The sequence below is a fragment of the Chenopodium quinoa genome, unplaced genomic scaffold, assembly GCF_001683475.1.
Source record: "Chenopodium quinoa cultivar QQ74 unplaced genomic scaffold, ASM168347v1, whole genome shotgun sequence".
Classification (NCBI taxonomy): domain Eukaryota; kingdom Viridiplantae; phylum Streptophyta; class Magnoliopsida; order Caryophyllales; family Amaranthaceae; genus Chenopodium; species Chenopodium quinoa.
The window spans coordinates 1,511,282-1,533,299 of record NW_018744367.1 but is presented as its reverse complement, the minus strand read 5'-3'; the positions used below and the strand labels follow the sequence as shown (position 1 = coordinate 1,533,299).

Here is a 22,018-nt window from a genome sequence, read left to right as displayed (position 1 = left end):
TTATTTTTAATGAATATTATTTTTTTAAGTGAACTGAACAGGGCCTTACGTTGAGCAATTTGTGGAAGCTTGGATGAATTTAATCAATGGATAGTGAAGGAGGAAGATCGAACAAAGAGAAAGAAAGGAAAGAGGGTTGATTCAACGAGATAAGTTGGTTTTACCTTGGATTTAATTTTTTTTCTTTTTTGGTAGTTTAGTTGGTTAACCGAGGCTAAAGGAGGGGTAAGGGTGATTAATGACGCCATTATTGGCCAAAAGTGGGGCCTTGTAGTAATAGTATTTCATTAAAATATTTGTGGTAGTAATTTAGAAGTTCTCTAATTTGTGGAAGTAATTCCCAAATAGACCTTATTAAGCTGTAGTAAGTGGCAAATTTCCCTTTCGTTTATTATTGGAGAAAATATAAATTTATCATCTTGAGGTGATCACGAGCTAGGCTTTGGCAAAAGAAAATGGCCCATTTTAGGCCAATGCTTCTGGTCAGGTCGAAAAAATCATGTCAAACCTACTATTTTGGGCCGAATTATGGGCTTTGGGTCAAAATTGAGTTGGGCCTAATTTTTAACTAAATTGCCCAACACCTAAAAAACTTAGAAATTGAGCCCAAAACTTTTTGTTTAAACCTAACCTTTTTAGGACTTAATTAGTATACACTAGACCCTAGTGTAGGTACCATAACCTACACCCCCTACAAAACGCAGCGTTTTGCGTTTTTCCCCTACCCCCACAAACTACAGTAACTACCCCCACTAACCACAGTAAAAAAAAAACTATCCATATCAAATTATTCTCTCTCTAAAAACCATCTTCTTCATTTTTGTAGAATTTCTCTCTCATCAACACCGTCGAATCGGAACGAAATTCTCTTCAAATTATTGCAAAATTGCTTCAAAACACTTCATAATTACTTCAAATGTCTGATATTCGAGATGAAATTAAACAATCGCAGCAGCATTTTGATAAAGAGTAAGTAATTTTGTTCATTTGATTACGATTTTAGTACAATTTTTGTATGAAGCATAATTTTGGTTCTTTTCCTTGTGATTGTAGAGTGATTTTGCAAAAAAAACGCTTTAGAGAAGAACATGGAAGATAAAACTGGAAAATCAGAGCAAAATGTTACCAAAGAGTAAGTAATTTTGTTCATATTCTTGCGATGACAATTATAGTGCGATTTTATGTGTGAAACCTAATTTTTGTTAATTTTTTGCAATTGTAGTATGATTTTGGAGAAAAATACTTCACAGACGAGTAATTTGTTGAAAATTTCTGAAGAAATGTATGAACCCTAACTTTTGTAAAACCTAATTTTTGTTAAAATTTTTTGCGATTGTAGTAATTGTTCTAAGATTTTACTGAAAATAACTAAAACATTAACAATTTATTAAATAAAACAGAGACGATGATGATGATGTACCTCTTCAGTCAAGAGTAGACAAATTGAAAAAAAACCGCCAAAATGATCCAATTGTAGATCCGGAACTTTTAAAAGATATTGACAAGTCAATTGGTACGGATTTAACAATGTCTCCACTACCAAGGTAATTAGTCATTTACAGAATATATTATGTTCATGTCTAATATGCTAGTTGTATTTGATAAAATTGGTTTTATCTTTGTTTAATATGTTATTTGTATATGATCATATTTGATACTCATAATGTTCATTTATAGATATAGTTATGATCATATATTTATATTTGTTCATATGAGTATTTATTGAGATTTAAAAACAAAAGTACATTTCATTGAAACATCATTGTATATGATCATATTTGATACTCATAATGTTCATTTATAGATATAATTATGATCATATATGTATATTTGTTCATTTGAGTAGTCATTGAGATTTAAATAACAAATATACATTTCATTAAATCATCATGCACATATATAAATATGATAATAATCATTTCAGTGATATGCATTCAAACTAATGTCATGTAATTAATTTATAATGTAGTGATGTGCCATTTAGAGTGATACACTTGCTTCAATTTAGAGATGGGAAATCTGAACCATTAACTCTAAAGAAGGTTATACAACAAAATGAATATGGTAATAGTTATGAAAGATACACTTTAAACAAGTAAGTTTATATGTATAAAATAATTGTTTTTACATTCAATTATTGTACATTGTATATATATACCAAACTTATTAGGTAATTCTTAAAATTTTAGTGAAAAAAAAAAGGTTCGAGTGAAATTTGTTATGTCAAAATCAAGACCACCAGAGACAAATCAAACAATAAGGTATAAAAGCTTTATACAAAATAACTAATTATCTTCTTCATTGTATAAATTAGTTCATACTTTAATATCATATTATATAAAATAATTCTGTTTTTTTTAAGTGAACAAAGTGAGAACATTCCTGCTACTAATGCAACAACTAAGAGTGTGTCTGCTACACATAACACAACTGACAAAGAGAGCAGGGATGAAAGGTATACTAATGATCAATTTTATATAAACAAATGTTCATTTTTATAACAGTATATTTTATGTACAATTTATGTGCATTTTTTATTTAAAGTATTTCTTAATATTGATTTCAGCAAGCAAGAAGAAGTTCAACCAAAAGTGCAAAGCAATCCAGTAAAGAATAGTCTTGGCCAAAAGTAAGAAAACTTAAATGTTCAATTTAGATAGACTATATGTTCATTTGAAAATCAGTACAAAAAAGTTTGCTCATGGCCAATAGTAATATAAGTTATATGTTCATTTTTTTATTTACTAATCAAAATTGTAAATTCAAACATATTTTTAATGAAATATCAGAAAACCCAAAGATGATTCAAGAATAACAACATTAAAGGACAAGATGCAAGAAATACATTTAGACATAGAGAGAAACCCAAAGTATGTTTAAATTTAAATAATTGAATTAATTTAATCAATTAATGAATATATTTCAAAGTTAATATCATACATTTACAGAAAGTACAAAGAATCGACAATCAGAATTATGAGAAATCTCAAAAGAATGGAAAAGGCAAGCAAGGAAATCAGGAAAGGTAAATGATCATATTTATTGAATATTTTTGTTTAATAGTCATAAATATCAATTTTAACAATACTATTACTTTTGAAGGTGAAGCAAAAAAGAAAGAAAAAGGGCCAATAGAAGAGAAAACTGTGGAAAAAGGTAAAAATTTTAAAATGTACATTTTTATTACAAAAAATGTTCATATTGGAAAAGCATAATATTAAATATTCAATAAGATTAAAAAAATTAAATTTTAACTAAATAAATTTTAATAGAAGTACAAGAAGGAAAAAAAGGGACTGAAAAAGAGAAAAGCCCTAAAGACAAAACTGTGGAAGATGTCTTTCCAAAGACAACAAATGTAGAAGGTAAAAATTTATAAATGTACATTTTTATTACATAAAATGTTCATATTGGATCTACATAATATTGAATGTTCAATAAGATTAAAAAAATATATAAATATTAACTAATTAAATTTTCATAGAAGGACAAGAGGGAAAAAAAGAGCCTGAAAAGGAGAAAATCCCTAAAGAGAAAACAGTGGAAGATGAGTCTACAAAGACAACAGATCCGAAAGGTAAATAGTGGAAAATGTACATATTCATTACCTGAAATGTTCATTTATATTGTATATAGTAAACTTTTGTCATCCAATTTAATAATGTTTATTTAATCTTTTATATTTGATCATTTCATATGCAGCACAAATTGCACCTGATTTTGTTCAAATTGAGGATGAAACTTATCTTCTAGATCAAGATGATGATAAAGTTTCCACAAAACTTAGTGAGGAGACAGCTCCATCATCACAAAAAAGTGATCAGTCAACCAAAATGAAAACAAGATACAAAATGGTTGCAAGGAAAAACAAAAACAAAAGCCTTGTTGTTGTGCCAAGTGGTAGAATTACAAGGAGCCAAGGTAATCATAATACTTTTCTGTTACACAATAAATATTACACTTTCAAATATACTAACATAAATTTTTTTAAAAACAATAGATGTTCTGTTAGATGAATCTAAAAAGGGAAGCCTGAAGAAGGATGTTGAGCCTGCTAAAGAAACCGCAAAAATAGGACAGAAGAGAAGAATGTCTACAAGGAATTTTCCTATTCAAAAGGAAGCTGATGCACCACCTCCAGCACCTACTCCAATAAAAAAAATGGCAGGTGCTCCTGCTGAATATCCTCCAGACCAAGGCAAAAAGGGTAAATGTTCAATCTTAATGTATAGAATGATCATTTATGATGGTATATCATTAATGTTCAATTTCAATATATAGGTGGGAAAAAGAAAACTCTAGAAGTGAAGAAAACTTCTAAGGTTGCTGGCAAAAGAAAAGCAGGTATATAATGATATATTATAAATGTTCAATTTCTATATATAGAATGATCATTTGAGAAAACAATTTTGTTCATTTTATCATTTGCTTACTGTACATTTTCAATACTTAAACAAAATTATATATTTAATTTTCAGATGTCAGTCCTGCCAAGAGAAATGCTGGAAAGAGAAAAAAAATACAAGAAGTACCATCAGATGAACCCTCTCAAGATCCTGACAGTGATGATGATAGTGAAGAGTCAGTTTATAGAGCAGAAGAAGAGCCTGTCAGTGAGGATGATTATGAGGTGGAGGAAGAGGAGGAAGAGGAAGAAGTAAAGCCAAGGAAGAAACAAGCAAAGAAAGGGAATTCAGTGAAGGCAAAGGTTGAAAAGGAGGAGCAAAAGATGGTACTGTATGATGAAGGAAAGATTGAAGGTAGGAGAAAAAAGAAAATGAAAACTGAAATGGTTCAAGCAATAGAAACTGATGAAGTTGAGGAAATTCAGGAAGATGAATTTGAGGAAGAGAAATCTTCAAAGAGAGGAGGACATGTGAAGTTCATTGCATGGATAAAAAAGATGACACCTACCCAAAAACAACAAATTATTGATATAGGGTTAGGATCACTTCTTGACATTAGTTTACCTCAACTTGATCAAAAGTTCTGTAACTGGTTATTGGGAAGTTTTGAAGAAAATAGCCAGTATTTTGAACTACCAAAGAATGAAAAAATAGAAATTGAGGTAGAGGATGTTAGGGTAGTTTATGGCTTGCCTACAGGAGAAATTCCAATTGTTGAGCCAAAGTCTGATAAAATTAGTGAGGAGTATGCAGAATTTCTGAAGAAATGGAGAAAATCATGGTCAGGAAAAAACTCCATCAGTGAGTCAGGTATGATCAGTTTTAAATGTTCATTTTAAATACATTAAATGATCAAAAGTATAAATGTTTTGTTCATTTTGTTTGCAGATTGTGAATGGATACATAAATGATAAATTCACCAACAACAGACCACCAAGTGAACATTTCATTACTAACTTTTTAGCAGTGGCTGTGAACTGCTTGATGAAATGTGTATCAAACAATCAATGCCATTTCAAATTTCTTTATTCTATGATGGACAAAGAAAACATAAAAAATTTGAACTGGTGTCAGTTTGTATATGACTCACTTATCAAATGTCATGTTGATTGGAGAAAGCAGCAAGGCAAGGGGTTCTACAAAGGCCCTCTTCAATTTCTGATGGTATATTCTTAGATACAAGATGTTCATTTAAATTTAAATAAATGCACTTTTTTTTATTGTTTATGTTCTGTTCCATGTTTTCTTTTTTCTTGTAGTTGTTCTATTTTGATAGAGTTCAGAGGTTAGACAAAAGGCCTCCAAGAACAATTCCTATCATATCTGCATGGAATAGAGACATGGTTCTTGAGAGGTTGAAGATTGAATTAGAATTGGGATTTGGGAGAGGGAAAATTCTACCAAGGATTGCTGCAGAAGTTGAAGAAAGTCCTAAGGTTATAAAATGATCACTTTTGTTAACATAAATGTTCATTTGTATAATCTGAAATGTTCAACTGCATAATTTTTAATATTCATTCATATAGGTTTTTATGGATGATTTTGTTTCCCTGGTAAAAACAACTTGTTCAAACCTGTCAAAGCTTTCTTCAAAATTGGTGAAGGCAAAGGATATCTTCCCTGGAAATGACTTGGTGAAAAAAGTTGATGAAGTTTTAGGAAAGGTGGTAGCTAGGGAACCATCAATTCTAAGCCAAGATGAAGAATTCTTTGGCAGTGAGGATTTCCTAAATGCACTTGCACAAGCTGAGAAGAATCTGATGCAAGGGTCTGAAAAGCAAACAACTGAGAAGCAAATGACTGGGAAGAAATTAACCAAAAAGGGAAAGGAAAAAGAACAAGAATATGACATCAGAAAAGCTTTCAGCTTGGGGTTGACTCCACCTTCTCCAGCCATTGGTAAATTCTAACTAAAAGAGACTATATATCCTAATTTTTATATGAAAAATTCTAAATTTGTGGTCTAAATTGTCCTAAACAGAAACAGGGCCCACCTTTTCAACACTTGGTGATATAATTGAACAACCAATAATTTCAACAAATGGTAATATGTTCATATATTTAATAATAATGTACATAAACTTAAGTAGAAATGTTCATTTCTAATTATTATGTGTAAATACTATTAACTTAGTGTATCTCCAAAATGATGATTTATAATACAGCTGGAGAAAAGGATGTGGGTAAAACTTCAGCAGCTTCAGAACAAAGAATTGAAGAATTTTCTAGAACTGGTATAATGTTCAATTAAAAAGTGTAAAATGTTCATTTACAAACAAGAAATATTCATTATTAATTGTATTATTTTGTTAGACGCAGCAACTGGTTCAAAACTTGATGCTGACACTAGGTCAGATAATGAAGGATTGCCTAGAACAGGTATAATGTTCAATTATAAATACTCAAATGTTCATTTACAAAGAAATTATATTATATCTAATTAAATTTTTTCTTAGATGCAGGATCTGGTTCAGTGGTTGATGCTGACCCTAGGTCAGATGGTGGTGAAAAAAGTGATGATCCAAAAAACACAGTTGGAGGTGGAAAACAAAACAAGGAAGATGTTTTTGAAAAAACAAAAAATGATGAAAAAGTGGAGGGGTAAAATCCTGAAGACATGTCTTACTATTAGGGTTATGTAATGGTGTAGGATAAAATATCTAGATGGAACAATTTAACTTATGTTACTATCGTGTTGTAACTTGAAACTGGTGTTTCTCAAACTATTGTATGTGTGAACATTATTTTGTTGAATATGTAATATGAATGTGTGGTTTATGTTAAATCAATAGGTTTATGTTAAATCAATATCTTTCATTTTATGAATTGAAAATGATTCAGGGTGTTACATAAGAAGCTTTTATTTTATTAATATGTACTGACATTGTTTCACTTTTCAGTGAAAACAAGAAGATTGTTGCTTCATCCTCAAAAGTCACAAAAAGGTACATTATTTATATTAAGTAAATGTTCAAAAATAATAATGAACATTTTCATATACCTAAATGTACATTTGTGTTATGTAATATGACCAGGAATGATGATAAGAAAAAGTCAATTGCAGAAAAGAAGAAAAAAACTGAAAAGGAAAAGGTTGAAAGGTATAATTTCAAATTTATTTATATACACTCAAATGTTCATTTATGTTCCTCATAATTTTCTTAATTTAACAATATTTTATATTGAACAACAAGACCAAAACGCGAAAAGAAAACACTTCCTCCTGCTTTCCGATCTCCTTACTTGGTCAAGTACAAGGATCTGTTTAAAGATGAGAAAGCCATGAACCAAATTGCAGTAGACTTTGCTCTTGGTGGAAAAGATGAAAGGTAATTACTTACACTAATTAAACTTAAGGTTTAATATCTTTTATAAAAATATGTTCACATTCATATTATTAAATGTTCATAATGCAGTGCACTCTTATACTATGATGGCTTGAATCTCATCAATAGAAATGAAATGAAAACTCTTGGAGATGATGTTGAAGTGACAAATTGTGTCATAGATGGATGGGCAAGGTTTCTTAATCATAAAAAGCCGAGAAACAAGATTTATTTCTCAACAGTGCTTCATGTTAGTCTTTCTTCTTTTTTTATATTATTGATTCTATTTTCCTATGATAAATAATTGCTAAAAATTCATTTAACTTCTATATGTTTGTTTGTATTTCAACAGCACATTATGTGCACAAATAGAGTTTGTCAAGAAGGATCATCAATGAAGACAAGAATTAATGCCTTCATAGAAAGAATTGACAATGAACTGAAGTTGAATAAAATTGACAGCATTGTTGGATATAAACAGGTATTAATTCTTGTTTAATACAAATGTTCAATTACCTTCAATATATTGTCCAATAACATTATATAATTTGTTCAGGTCTTCTTCCCAGTATCAACTTCTCAACATTTTTTTCTGTTGTGCGTCAATCATATAGAAGACAAAATTCATATAATTGACAATAGAAAACTACCAAAAAAGGTATCAGTCCAAGCAAAATATGAAGAACAACCAAAAATGATGGTGAGATAATATGTTCATTTATAGTTGACTACATGATCAATTATATTTTATTAATTGTTCATGTCTTCATCACAATACAAACTTCTAAACAATTTTTACTCTTTTTTCTATCAGTTAAAAGGATTGGCAGAGTACATGAAACACCTTGGATATCAAGATGCAAAAAGAATTGAAGACTACACAGTTGTTTTGGAAAAGATGAAATGGCGTAGCAACAATGACTATACAAACTGTGGAGTTTACATTATGAAGCATATGGAAACCTTCACTGCTGATCCTAATGAGAGCTGGATTTGTGATTTAAAACCAAACAATGTAAGAGTTATAAATGATCAATTATTTAAGATATAATATTCATTTATGAAACAGTAAAGATTGTTTAATTAAAATTTGACAATTCATTTTGTTCAACAGGTGGAACAAATTAGAAATCTAAGGCTCCAATACACAGCAGAACTGATGTTATTTGAAGAAAACACTGAATCAAGAGCAAATAGAAGGAAAGCTAGAAAATTTGCAACTTTGTAGTTTCAAATGTTCATTTACAACTATGTATATGTTCATTTCTTATATATGACTATTTTTTTTTTTTAGAAGTAGACTTATGGATTTTATTTTAATATTATTGTAATTGATATTTCATTTTAATCTTTGAATGAAAGTTTTTTATATAATAGATCGAAAATTCAAAATTACAAAATAGTAATTAAATCAACATTACAAAAAAGTCTAATGTTTATAAAGTTCTGGAATACTAATTATTTATCTTTATTAGCCAAACGTTTAGCTACACTTGTATCAAAAAAGGCTAACAACCTATCATATTTAGAAGAAATCTTTTTAGAACCTAATTGAACATTTCTTGATTGAAGAATTGGAACACGAGCACCTTGATCATTTCTTTGAACTGTGGGAGGAGTAACTTGAACATTCTGAACAGGAAATCCTTGATCATTTATTTGAACCGTAGGAGAAATAACTTGAACATTTGTTGATTGAACATTCCTGGAGTTGGATATGATCATTTCTGGATTGGTGTTTGAACAATTCTGAGTTTGATTTTGAACATTCCTGGGAACAGTAGGTTGAATAACAACAGGAGATTTTGTTGACGCACTAGTATGAATTGGAACTCTTGGATTAATTTGAGAGTAAGTTTTAACACCAGAAGCACCTTCATTTGCACCAAAATTAGAACAAGGTTGAACAGCAGAAACACCTTCAAGATTTAAATCCTTCGCCTTTAAAAAAATTAAATTGATCATTAATAAACCAGTATATGATCAGTTACAAACACTTATACAAACAAATATGGAAAAAAAAAAACCTTAGCAATAGATGAAATATCAACATCAATAGATATGATAGATGAAAGAGAGCTTTCACCAGTAGCCTACAAAAAAACCAAAAAAAAATATAAAAAATAAAAAATTAAATAAAAAAAAAATTATAATATAGATCATAAATGTTCATATACCTGATCAAAATCATTGGAAATACTATGATTTGATTCCTTAGAACTAGAAGGAATTTCTTCTACAACAGCTGATTTTAAGCCGACCTATATTTTTAAATTATAAAAATCAATATTAATAAAATATAAATAAAATGTTTTTTTTGGCACATTTGAATTTACCTGAGCCCGTTTATTGCTCAAAACAATCAATTCAATGGGATCACTAATAGAATTAGCATAAGTAACAGCACAACCGTTCTCATCAAGTTCCTATTTAAAAAAAAAAACATAAATGATCATTTACGAAAACTGAAATGATCAATTTGAAAATATGAAATGATCATATACCTGTACAACTGCTTGCCCTATACCCCTTTTGTAAGGAGTGTACAGAGACTTTTTCCTCTTGAAATTACCCTTTGCCTTGTTACACTGCTTCTCCAAGGTACTCTTAGGCCTTACATTCCTCTCACCTTTAGGCCTAGCTTTTGGAGGATTCTTGATCTCAAGATCAACAATTTCAACCTCTTTAACAGGTTCACTAAAGTCAATTACACCTGATACACTCTCAACCTTTTCTTTTAACAGATTGAAATAACACTCAACCTCTGCCCTTGCATTCAAAGAATTCTGACAACTTGTTATCAACTTAACAAACTTTCTGATTGTTTGTGACCTCCAAACACTAGTAGCCACAACATTTGTCCTCAAAGTAGGTTCTTCAATACCATGACTACACATGGCAGCCTTTGTCCATCGTTTCATTATATACTCTTGTGGAATATTACGCACACAATGCAAATGATATACTCGAAGAGAATGAGAACAAAGTAAACCAGTCTCACTAAAGTACATGCATGTGCAACAAATTGCATGTGTTTCCTTATTAAAAACAACTTCATGCTTAATTATATCCTTCCCAGGCCTCCAAAGAAGATATGAATATTCTGGAAAACGCAAACCATTATCAACATGATCATAAGCTGTCCCCCTAATGAACTCCTCTTCAAAAAGAACATAAGCTTGAATAGTGTACAATGATCTTGCATGAACTAATATACCAATATTAGCAAAAGCTAGGTGCCTATTACCCCTCAGAGTATTGTAATCTCTTGCACCTTCCTTACTTCTCCACTCAGAAATGACATCAAGAAAAACATGATAAAAATCACATAAACCTTGAGTCTTATTAAGACGTTGTGAAACTGACTTATTAGTAGTTTCACTACGTTGAGAAGACAATATACCACCAGACCAATACTTCTTAGAATAAGCAGGACACCACATTTCCTTTATTTTATACAAATCACATAACCAATCATCATTTTCACATTTGTATTTATCACACATCCTGTATAACAGAAATGATCATATATTAATTTAAAAATGAACAAAATATAAATTAAAATATGTACATTTGTGTAAAGAATAATGATCATAAACAATATGGACACTAATAATATTATGATAACATACATAACAAAGTAAATTGTATGATCATATGTAAAACACTAAATGTTCATATATATATCACATAATAATCAAATATATCACATAATAAAAATAAAAAATAAATATAAAAAACAATAATTTACCTTTTCCAGAAATATTCAAATTCAGCAGGAGTTTCACAATACTTCAAAAGATATCCAAACAAATCTGTAAAGCCTTCCAAAGCTCTCAATGCTCCAATGTGTTTCTTAGAATTTTGTTCAAGATGCCATACACATAAACGATGATGAACAGTTGAAGGAAAAATGTTTCTTATACCCGCTGCAATCGCTTGTGCTTGATCAGTCATAATTGTAATGGGACTTTTCCTCCCCATTGAGTGCAAAAATGTATCAAACAACCAATCAAAAGACTCGGTGCGCTCATTAAGAATAAAACCCATACCAAACATGACATTGTTACCATGATGGTTCATCCCAACAAATGGAGCACATATCATTCCATATTTATTAGTTCTATAAGTTGTATCAAAAACCAACAAATCTCCAAAGTAATGATAATCTCTCATCATCCTACCATCACGCCAAAAAAAAACTAACTAAAGCACCACTATCATCTTGTTCAAAATCATAATAAAAATCTGTCTCATCCACATGTCTCTTGGCAAAATATTTAATCAATTGGTTACCATCACATCCTTCAATTTGGGCAGCTTTTTCAGATGACAATGCATTATAAGCATCAGAAGCAGTAAAACAAAGATTAGGAGATCCCCCAACCTCCTTCTTTAGAACCCTCAAAGAATCAGTAACTTTGACTCCACTCAATTTCATTGTTGAAATGAAAAGAAGCTGCTCTTTATTCACATCTCTTTGAGACCTTATCAAATGCCTTTTTTCAGGAGGAATCATAGCATGATTATGAACCATTTCATGTCTTGTACATGTATAGACCCCTAAATGATCAATATGAAACTGCACAAAAGCTAAACAACCAGTTCGATGATCCAACTTCTCATAAATCCTTTTATTCTTACACTTATTATCTTTGAATCCCTCATTACAACAAACAAATCTTTTCATCAAAAAAGAATCATCTCTTCTTCTCTTACTCTTCCCAATTCGAATTCCAAAACCTTTCCTAAAAGCATATTCATTATACGCTTCGAAAGCTTCATCTTCAGATTTAAATTCTTTATCCTTTAATTCAGACTGTTCTGCTTCTAAATACATAATATCATCATTTTTTTCCACTGCACAATATACAATTATAAATGATCATAAAGAGTTTCATGAATGAACAATAACAAATAAGTAAAATGTTCAATATCAAAACAGCACATGATCAATTGCAAAAAGAATTTCAGCACATAATATTTTGAACAATATTTTCATTATTTACCACTACACATAATATCGATATAAAAATGTAAAAATAAATGATCAAAAATGACTTTAAGACTGAACATAAACACATTAGTAACAATGAATAAGAAAACATAAACGATTAATTGAAAGTATAATCTACAAAATATACGACAAAAACACACAATTCTAAAACACAGAGAAAACAACAAATGAAACAACAAATGAAGCAACAAAATGTTCATACAAAGTACAACAATCCAAAAACGTTCATCATAATGTAATCAAAGTAGTAAATTCAAAAATCGAAAGTGAATAATAATACATCAATTAAGTTCAAATTAACAGAGCATTATAACAGAACAAATTAGGGATAATTAAAAATTGAAAAATTATGATCACAATTACTCACATTGTTGCACAAACGAATCAACGAAACGAAGTCCAGAAGGAAACACACGCTCGCAATCGCGATCAAAATCAACGCAATCTCCAGATGCAGAATTCGCCATTGATGATCGGTAACAATTAACGAATTCGTTCAAAAAATCAAATGAAGAAGATGAATTAGCGAGAGAAAAATGTAGATCAAAAATGGAGGTTGGTTGATCAATTGAAGAGAGAGAAAAAATAGGGTTTAAAATCATATATATACATAAATTGAATAATAAGAATCAAAGGAAAAAGGAAAAAAGAGGAAGAAAAGAAAAAAAGAAAAAAAGGAAAAAAAAAAAAAAAAAAAAGGAAAGAATCGCAAAAGGAAAGAAGCTGCACATGAGAACTCAATACCAGCTACAAAACGACGTAGCATAGGGGGGGTGTAGGGAACACACCCTACACTAGGGTGTAGGGTAAAATTTTCATTTAGGACTAGGTGATGCAACTTTGATTATCAAATGGCCACTTAAACTTAACAAACTTAGATTTCTGTTTTGTAATAATCGTAACACTGTATTTTTTACATTTATTTCATAGTAACTGCAACACTTACTTATTTGATAAGGATCCACTATTATTTTATTATTTATCTTTCCTACTAACCTACTTTCACAAATAGTTTATTATTTCTCTCTCCTACCAACCCCACTTACACTACTTTTTTTTTTCTCTCTTACTAACTATACTTTGTACTCCCTATGTGCTTTAATAAGTGCTACATTTTGACCGACACATAGTTTTAGACAATTTGGTTAACTTAAATAAAATAAGGGTAATGCTATATGTAACTCTTAGGGTTATGAATAAACATTTAAGATCTTTTCTATTTTGGTATTAATTTAAGAATATATGACAAAATCACGCGCACGTTAGTGTAATTAATGTTACATTTTCATTTGTTTTTTTTCCATTTTTAGCTCTTTATATGTGGCCCTATAAGCTATGTATAACATTTTCTATAAAATAAAAGGTAAATGGGGTAGTTGGAGTATTAAAAAATTATAAATTAAAGATAGTGGGGTCAACAGTTTATTGAAAAGTAATGAACGTGAGAGAAGAGAAATAATAACAATAATAATAATAATAATAATAATAATAATAATAATAATAATAATAATAAAGTAGTAGTAGGTTTGGGTGGGGACCATGAAAGGAGAAAGATTTAATATTAAAATGTAGTTTTTTTGCTAAAAAAGATGTGTGACACTTATTAAAACACAGCCACATTTGGTAAGGCGGTAAGTGTAATACTTATTAAAGCACGGAGGGAGCATTATAAAAAAAAAATACTCTTTTAGTCTCCAACTATAATATTTTAAAATTTTATGCATATTTTAGTATTGTGATTATTACAAAACAGAGGGAGTAATAAATAGGTGAGAAGTTGTAAACTATAGTAATGGTAATTGTACGTACTAGTACATAAGATCAGCCAGAGCTCGATAATTATAAGTAAGATCAAATAGCGCTCGATGATTTTTTTTTTTTTTTAATTATTATTAGTTTTTTAGAGGATGGGGGTGCTAATAATGATAGAGATTTTAACTAAAATAAGTCATTATTTTTTTTTGAATTATTTTTCAAAACTTCATCTCAATTAAACTTTAACTCTATAAGCTAAGTTGGTTGGTTGGTTTTATTTTTTTTATTTTTTAAATAGTGTTTGTTTCGAAATTGATTTTTGTTTCAACCGGACAACGTGTTGACTAGAGCTGTTAAAAGTAGACTTGACTTGAAAATTAACCCTAATCCAAAATGGTTAGTAGAATCCTATCATGACTCAACCTAATATCAACCCAAGAACTAAGTTAACCTGAGAATTCGAGATTTGAATTGAACATGACGTGACCTTGTTGTTCTGAATATAATACCATATTATTACTTGAAATGTACTGAATCGACCCAGATTTGAGAATGACCCAAATATAATCCAACTTCACCCATTGAAACTCCAAATTCAATTTGACATGCTACTAACTTTACCCAAATTCAACTCAAGTTGTCAATGATGACTTGACTTTTATTTTTCTCAACTTGAATTCAACTTAGACGTACAACAACCTTGCCATTATATAATTACACGCCCAATTCTAAATTTTTTTTGTTAAGTATAAATCGTTTTCCAAATAACACTGTGTGGAATTAATGTTATCATACAAGTTGTATCAAATCTAATTTGTACTAAACCTGAACTTAAAAATGACCGATTTGTTATCCTGACCCAAATGTAACCCCAATCTGACAATGACCCAAAGCCACTAATGACCCAATCAACTAACCCAAAACTTACCCAACCCTGAAATAATCTACTACAAATCCATAAAAGACCGAATTGAGCTAATTTAAACCTGAATATAATTGAACTGACCTAAACTTGATTCAACCTAAACTAATATACTGCATGATCTGACATGATCCAACCCGAATCCTACCCGCATAGTTTTTTAAGACACAATTAAGCACCAGAAATTGTATAACAAATGAAACAAGACAATAAGAAAGAAATAAGGATAGTAATATCTTTCAAAGGGAGAACCCCTTTCCATTTGGAGTTTATTTGCCATATTTTGGGATTCCCACCCATTGTGTCCGTCTATATTTTCTCAAATAATAATTAAAGATCCGGTCATTCATTCTTGAAGTTCATATAAAAAAAAATTGATTATATTGTAGTTGCAATTAATAAATTGTTGTGATAGGTTCGCACGAGTAGCCGAGTACATCCCTTATCCCTACAGAGGACCCAAGGATTTTCTACAAATGCGGCTTATTGTAACACTGATAGATGGCTTCACATGCGTGTGATTTAGCTGAATTCGCTCAACTTGCTTAAATGCCCGAGTATAAAACTCTCTCGTCCCGATAGGAGTTTTGTTAATTTATGGGATCATGTATAGTGATTGTGAGCGTATTGATTAGAGGTGTTATAAAATGACCTGATCGACTAGATCAGACTTGATCTAAAGGTAATTTAATATAAAATTTAACTTGAATGGTAATAATAATTTAGAGTTGCTTCTAATCATTTATATAATGTTGGTATGAGACATTCTTTTGAAAATATTGTATAAAGGAAAGTGAGACAAACCAAGAAAGAGAGATAAAGGAGTATTGGTTAAATTTAATTATTGAAATATATTTGATCAATATAATAACTACTCATAGTTAAGGATTGAGAAAGGGTGTAACCGTGTAATGATTCATGTAAGGTTATACCTCTATTCTCTTAATTTTACTCACCTTTTATTTTTATACGAAATAAATTGAGCATTATACTTATAATAAAGACTGATTCTAAACAAATATGAAGTACTCCTTTCATTCTTTTATGTTCGACTTAGTTACTGTAGATACGGAATACAAAGTATTTAACAAAGTGAGTGTGTATAAAGATAGAGTGAGTAGGATAACTACTAGCGCATAGTAGCTATTGATTTAGAAACCTATAAAATGGCAATATTGCAATTAGTTGGAACTTTGTAACATGCATGTGGGTCATTTAGCTGCCAAGTGTGTAACGGTATAGTACATTATAACGGGAAGTGAAAATTTGAAGCGGGAAAAAGACTCCTTCAAAAGCAAATGTTGTCAGTAAAAAGTGAAAGGAAAATGGAAGAAGCTCTTCAATGGCGATGACAAATGCTCAGCTGAAATCCATTATTTCGTCAATGGTAAAGTCGAAATTGCAATAAATTGATGAAGAAGTAGATTATAAGAATGGGAAATCGGCGGCTGGCAGACATATTGGGGGTCGATTTAGCGGAAGCATTGCGGGAAGATGGCGAAGACGGGCGTACGTGGTTGCGCAAGGGAGTTGTAATTCAACTCTGAGAATGTAAGTGTCTTATTTATTGCGTTGTGGTAGATGTGTTTGGTTAATTTGTTGGTTGTTAATGAAATATAAAATTAAAGGTTGGGTAAGAGATTAGGGTTTGTGACTCCGTAACACACATTGTTGTAAGTATGAGTACATGTTGAGTGTTTATAATTGATTAATTATATTGTGTAATTGGTAGTGTTATTCAGTAATTATTGTGTATATTGCTTGAATGGTGATTGTTATGTGGGTATTGTAATGTGATTAAATGAGTGGTTTAATTTGGGATAAGTCAGATTTTGTATCTTTAAAATGGGCATAATAATTGTTGTGATGTTGTTCTTTATACTGTTTTGTTATGTTGTGTTGTTTGTTATTGCTGGTTGTTGTTGGGATATAATGATCCACTATATTGAGTTGAGTTGTGGATGTATATGTGTTGTAGGTGGGTGTTGGTGAGGCACTTGGAGAAGATAGTGAGGTTGATGTATATGTTTATGAGGAGGGGTTAGAGAGTGGGGATGGATTTACAGAAGGAGATGAGGAGGAGGATGAAGAGGGAGAAGGAGATGAGGGAGAAATACAGGGGTCAGATTTTGAGGAAGTAGAAGTTAAGGGTGGTGTTGAAGATGAAGGGGCAGAGGCAGGAGGTTCTTCTTTCATAACACCAAAGATAGGCAGGGTATTGGTGCACACTGTATTTGGTGAGGAAGATGAAGTACCACCCCCCAACTTTGGGCATGGTATTTGGGAGTTGGGATAAGTTGGATACCTATTTCTGGAGTTATGCTAGGCAAAAGGGTTTTGGTACAGTGAGGGTTGCTTCTGGGTGGGTGGATGTGAAGAAGGTATTGGAAAAGGGAAAGTGTTGTAAGGAGAGAAGGAATGCTAAGTGGACTTGTGACTGTTATGTACTTAAGGAAGGGTTGTTGCAAGATGAGGAGACAGTTAAAATACGGAAGACTAAAAAGTGCGGGTGTCTAGTTGAGTTGTATGCCAGTGTTAATGAGGAAGGGCACTGGGTTGTTCGAAGGCTGAATTTGGAGCACAAAGATCACATTGTTACTCCGGGAAAGTCAAAGGATGTAGCGATGTATCGGAAGCACGAGTTAATGGTGAAAAACAATCACTTGGTCAAGCAGGTACATATGGCGAAGAAGTATAAGGTGAAGGTATCCCAAATGTATAGTTGTTATGCTCGGGAGCGTAATAGAGTGGAGGAGATGACATTTACGCAGAGACTTGGAGAATGCAGTGGCTCAAAAAACCAGACTTGAGCTTACTGAGGGTGATGCAAATGGCATGATAGAATATTTCAACAAAATGAGTGGCGACAATCAGAATTTTTTCCATCTATGTTGGTTTGGGAAGGACGGCGCATTACAAGATGTTGTGTGGGTAGACGCGAGGAGTAGAGCTACGTATGAGGAGTTTGGAGATGTTGTGTGTTTTGACAGTACGTATTTGACAAACAAATTTCACCTTCCATTTGCTGTGTTTACCGGTGTGAACCATCATGGGCAGAGTATTTTGTTTGGGTGTGCATTGATCTCTCGGGAGACGGCGGAGACGTATGAGTGGGTGTTGAGGACTTGGATACATTGCATGGGGGGGTAAAGCTCCTATCTCAATCCTTATGGATTAAGATCCGGTGATTAGGAAAGCTGTAAACTTGACTATGCCTGAGAGTTGTCATAGGTGGTGCATATGGCACATACTTCAGAAGTTTGGGAGGTATGTTGGTAAGCATGAGGACTATGAAGCTGTAAAGGATGAGTTTAAAAATATCATTTATGGTAGTTTAGATGTTGATGAATTTGTAGTTCGTTGGGCGGACACAATTGATTATTACAAACTAGGAGATAATAGTTGGCTTAAAGGTACTACACTTCCATATGTTTTGTTTTTTGTTTTTTTTTTTGTTTGTGATTGTTTAGTGATTTCTGTTAGAGTATGCAGAGGTGGTGTAACTGGTTGTGTGCAGGGGACTGGAAGCTGTTTCAGTTCTGACTTAGAGTACGTAGGAGCAGGTTTAGTGGTAGACTTTTGTAATACTGAATGTTATTTTTTTCCAATTTTCTGATTTTTGGCACATTTCGGAGACAGTGAATGTACCATTCATAGGAGTTTAGATGTATGCGGTTTGTTTGGTTTTAGATAAGCCAGTAATTGCAATTTTTTGAAATGTAGGGCTGTATGAGGAAAGGCACATGTGGATCCCAGCGTATTTGAAGCATTTATTCTGGGCCGGGATGAAAACGACCTAACGATCGGAAAGTTTCAATCACTTTTTCAAAGGTTATGTTGACAAGCATACAACGTTGTTTGAATTTGTGCTTCGATAATGCGATGCAATGCAGATAAGGTCCGAGTCAGAAAGAATTGCGGACTCCAACTCAATACGGTACGTCAAGCATTTAGCTACCGATTTCCTAGCGGAGGAAGTGTTCCGGAAGTGTTACACGGACGCTACATTCAAAGAAGTTCAGCGGGAGTGCAAGAGGATGTTGTACGCGCGTCACCTAGATGACTATGAAGTTGGTGAGAATCAAGTTGAGTTTGTTATTGAGGACTGAGTGTGGATCAAGCCAATATATGCAAAGAAAGAATTTGTGACTAAGATTCGGAGATGCTATAGGATGTGCTATTACAGTAATACATATGAAGCAAGTTGTGACTGTAAACACTTTGAGTGCCATGAAATCATTTGTCGACATATGATCTTTGTGTATGACCATTGTGGTGTTTCCATTGTTCCCGAGAAGTATATTCTACGTCGTTGTAGGAAGGATATTCAAAGGAAACACACACGAGTGAAAGTAGCTTACCATGATCCACTTAAAATCGATGAAGCCAGGAAATATCACAAATTGATGGGGATGTATGAACCTATTTTCTCAAAGGCTTCAGCTTGTAAGGAGGGTGTTGAGGCTGTGGCAGACTTGTTGCAATTGATGGACCTCAGAGTCGATGAAGTGTTGGCAATGGTTGCCAAAAGACAGGAACATGGAGCTAAGGATAATGAAAACGAAGGTGAGGATGATGGCATACAAGGTGTTGTTCGGACGCCTTCTTCTGTGGCTTTCAACAAGGGGCCTGGTTATACAAATACACCAGCCACACATGCATCTGGGTTGCGGAATACAATCCATACATCAGTTAGTGGGTTTGTGGAGAGTTGTGATGGATCCGTCCCAACAGTGATTAAGGATCCACCGCTGCCCAAGAAGAAGGCCTATCGTACAACCAACGTGAGGTATCCATCTAGCACAGAGAAAAAGGGAAAAGAAAAGGCTGCTAGGGCGAAAAATGCAGCAAAAAAGCAAGCTGTGGCGGCACATAACAGTATGTCATTGTCAACAAATGACTATGTACGATCGGTTGGAGGGATTCAAATGAGGGATGTGGATGGTTCCTTAGGGTACTTCACTTCTGTTAGGGGAACAAATTCTGGTGTTTTTTTTGCAAGTGTACTAGGTACTCCTGGTACATTAGGTTCCAATCACTTGTAATGTAATCGATTCAACTGGTTGATTAATGCATTGGAATGTATTTGTTGTTTAAACATGTTGCAGTGGTACATTTATCGTGCATGAACTGTACCATTGGGCAGTTATCTTCATGTGTTGAAAATAGAGGTGGTTACATGAATAGTTTCTTGTGAATGTGTACCTTATGATTCGCAAATTGATCTTGTAATCAGAGTTGTACATTCTCAGCATATGTAGGATTTGAAGGTCAGAGTAGACGTTGTCAGAGTTCAAATCCATATTGATCTATTCTTTTATTGTTGTTGTTGTAAACTTTTATTCTTGTTGTTCTGTTTATATGTCCTGAATTTTTGCGTTTGATACAACGTAAACTAATATAGGTTTGTTTGATTATGAAGTAGCTGAGAACAATACAGCTAATATTGTAAACTACTGTGTTTATGTGTGTTGTTCTGAACTGTAAAACATATTATTATATACAACAGAAACACAAATTTAACAAATCATAATATGCAAGTTAAAAAAAGAAATGTCATTATACAGATAATATTTTTCATACATGACGGATGAGTAGACCATGTACTATTGTATAAAATACGCTTATTTCCCTAACGCATTTACAAGTTAAACAAGATATTGTATTTTCAATATCCTCGTCATAAAGACCAGCCCATGCAGATAAGTTCTTCTCGTGCTGTAGTTTTTGTTTGCAAAATATTTGCGGCTGTGGCATATAATCTACAACGAACTTATTTCTCATCCAATTTGACATCACCATGTCACGTAACTTCCTTCTGCACTGGACGATCCGTGCAGATCCGATGCTGTTAATAGTGTTCTCCAAAAGCTTAACACCTTTTTCTTCTTCTCCGATGTATATATATATGAGGCTTACTATGTATGTTGCCTCTATATTTTGCAATGCAGTTGCTCTTTCCAACCTCTTTAACCCTTCGTCTACCACCATATAGTTGGAGTATTGTCGCTACAGTAACGTAAAATAGAAAATTTTTAACAATTATCAACAGGTTTTTTTAATATTATAATGAATAAAATTGTCAAGTAATAAGAAAGAAGCCTTACAAATCCAAACTCAAGCAAAGCTTCAGGATGTTCATTCTCCACGCACTTCATGAAGAATGAGTCTGCCTTTTCTCGGTGTGACCATCTTCATGTTTCAATCCAAGGGAGGTGAATTAGTTGAAGGACCCTTTTTTCTTCGGCTATCCTTCGCAGGGTCTTGCAACTTTTATCATGTCATATGCCAGAAATTACATTATTAAAATCTTTGTGTATAGGGGGATGAGAAACAGAGTACAAATTATAAGTAAAATGAAATCCTACCTTAATTTGCACCGAAATAAATCTGTAGGAGATGACTTAGCAACGCAACACAGAATGGTCGCTAACACTTCCGACGGAAGGATGTCAACCATGGAAGTTGAAATTTTTCGCCTTTTCGCTACTTCATCCATGTTTTTTTTTTGCGTTTTTATGGAATCTGACCTTTGTTTTTTGGAATAGAAGGAAGTGAGTTATTTTTAAATCTTTGTTTATCTTTGAAAATG

At 32.2% G+C, this 22,018-nt stretch overlaps 5 protein-coding genes across 8 annotated transcripts; 3 read left to right on the top strand and 2 right to left on the bottom strand.

Moving 5' to 3' along the window:
- Positions 1–1,065: 1,065 nt before the first annotated feature.
- LOC110696436 (neurofilament heavy polypeptide-like) lies at positions 1,066–5,317 on the top strand. The gene is made up of 15 exons (XM_021873722.1): positions 1,066–1,132; positions 1,223–1,282; positions 1,401–1,544; positions 2,363–2,455; positions 2,567–2,629; positions 2,790–2,870; positions 2,949–3,025; positions 3,103–3,156; positions 3,273–3,365; positions 3,485–3,577; positions 3,703–3,921; positions 4,001–4,207; positions 4,282–4,344; positions 4,479–5,216; positions 5,295–5,317. Exons 1-15 carry the CDS (start codon positions 1,089–1,091, stop codon positions 5,315–5,317), a joined length of 2,052 nt encoding a protein of 683 aa, XP_021729414.1. The 5' UTR covers positions 1,066–1,088.
- A 2,051-nt stretch (positions 5,318–7,368) lies between these two features.
- On the top strand, positions 7,369–9,039 carry LOC110696507. Its single transcript, XM_021873810.1, has 6 exons — positions 7,369–7,735; positions 7,823–7,982; positions 8,085–8,213; positions 8,289–8,432; positions 8,547–8,747; positions 8,847–9,039. Exons 1-6 carry the CDS (start codon positions 7,689–7,691, stop codon positions 8,958–8,960), a joined length of 795 nt encoding a protein of 264 aa, XP_021729502.1. The 5' UTR covers positions 7,369–7,688; the 3' UTR covers positions 8,961–9,039.
- Positions 9,040–9,167: 128 nt separating this feature from the next.
- On the bottom strand, positions 9,168–13,812 carry LOC110696505 (protein FAR1-RELATED SEQUENCE 9-like). 4 transcript variants are annotated; one of them, XM_021873806.1, is made up of 7 exons: positions 13,117–13,812; positions 11,484–12,592; positions 10,237–11,239; positions 10,069–10,158; positions 9,910–9,993; positions 9,760–9,825; positions 9,168–9,673 (listed from the first exon to the last, which is right to left on the bottom strand). In XM_021873806.1, exons 2-7 carry the CDS (start codon positions 11,909–11,911, stop codon positions 9,191–9,193), a joined length of 2,154 nt encoding a protein of 717 aa, XP_021729498.1. In that variant the 5' UTR covers positions 11,912–12,592; positions 13,117–13,812; the 3' UTR covers positions 9,168–9,190. The 4 variants fall into 4 exon arrangements, with proteins under 4 accessions (XP_021729498.1, XP_021729499.1, XP_021729500.1 ...); XM_021873807.1 differs by lacking the exon at positions 9,760–9,825; XM_021873808.1 differs by lacking the exon at positions 10,069–10,158.
- Positions 11,919–13,216, bottom strand: LOC110696435 (protein FAR1-RELATED SEQUENCE 5-like). The gene is made up of 2 exons (XM_021873721.1): positions 13,117–13,216; positions 11,919–12,592 (listed from the first exon to the last, which is right to left on the bottom strand). Exons 1-2 carry the CDS (start codon positions 13,214–13,216, stop codon positions 11,919–11,921), a joined length of 774 nt encoding a protein of 257 aa, XP_021729413.1.
- A 5,786-nt stretch (positions 13,813–19,598) lies between the features above and the next one.
- Positions 19,599–20,623, top strand: LOC110696434. The gene is made up of 2 exons (XM_021873720.1): positions 19,599–20,445; positions 20,535–20,623. Exons 1-2 carry the CDS (start codon positions 19,599–19,601, stop codon positions 20,621–20,623), a joined length of 936 nt encoding a protein of 311 aa, XP_021729412.1.
- Positions 20,624–22,018: the final 1,395 nt, after the last annotated feature.

Coding starts and splice junctions, on each gene's coding strand:
- LOC110696436 (XM_021873722.1), top strand. CDS start 1,089: ATGGAAGATAAAACTGGAAAATCAGAGCAAAATGTTACCAAAGA. Junction 1,133..1,222: donor GAGCAAAATGTTACCAAAGA/GTAAGTAATTTT, acceptor TTGCAATTGTAG/TATGATTTTGGAGAAAAATA. Junction 3,578..3,702: donor AAAGACAACAGATCCGAAAG/GTAAATAGTGGA, acceptor TTTCATATGCAG/CACAAATTGCACCTGATTTT.
- LOC110696507 (XM_021873810.1), top strand. CDS start 7,689: ATGAACCAAATTGCAGTAGACTTTGCTCTTGGTGGAAAAGATGAAAG. Junction 7,736..7,822: donor CTTGGTGGAAAAGATGAAAG/GTAATTACTTAC, acceptor TTCATAATGCAG/TGCACTCTTATACTATGATG. Junction 7,983..8,084: donor ATTTCTCAACAGTGCTTCAT/GTTAGTCTTTCT, acceptor GTATTTCAACAG/CACATTATGTGCACAAATAG.
- LOC110696505 (XM_021873806.1), bottom strand. CDS start 11,911: ATGATGAGAGATTATCATTACTTTGGAGATTTGTTGGTTTTTGATACA. Junction 11,240..11,483: donor TTTGAATATTTCTGGAAAAG/GTAAATTATTGT, acceptor TCTGTTATACAG/GATGTGTGATAAATACAAAT. Junction 9,826..9,909: donor TTTCCAATGATTTTGATCAG/GTATATGAACAT, acceptor GTTTTTTTGTAG/GCTACTGGTGAAAGCTCTCT.
- LOC110696435 (XM_021873721.1), bottom strand. CDS start 13,216: ATGGCGAATTCTGCATCTGGAGATTGCGTTGATTTTGATCGCGATTGC. Junction 12,593..13,116: donor TGATTCGTTTGTGCAACAAT/GTGAGTAATTGT, acceptor TATATTGTGCAG/TGGAAAAAAATGATGATATT.
- LOC110696434 (XM_021873720.1), top strand. CDS start 19,599: ATGTGCTATTACAGTAATACATATGAAGCAAGTTGTGACTGTAAACAC. Junction 20,446..20,534: donor AAGTGTACTAGGTACTCCTG/GTACATTAGGTT, acceptor AACATGTTGCAG/TGGTACATTTATCGTGCATG.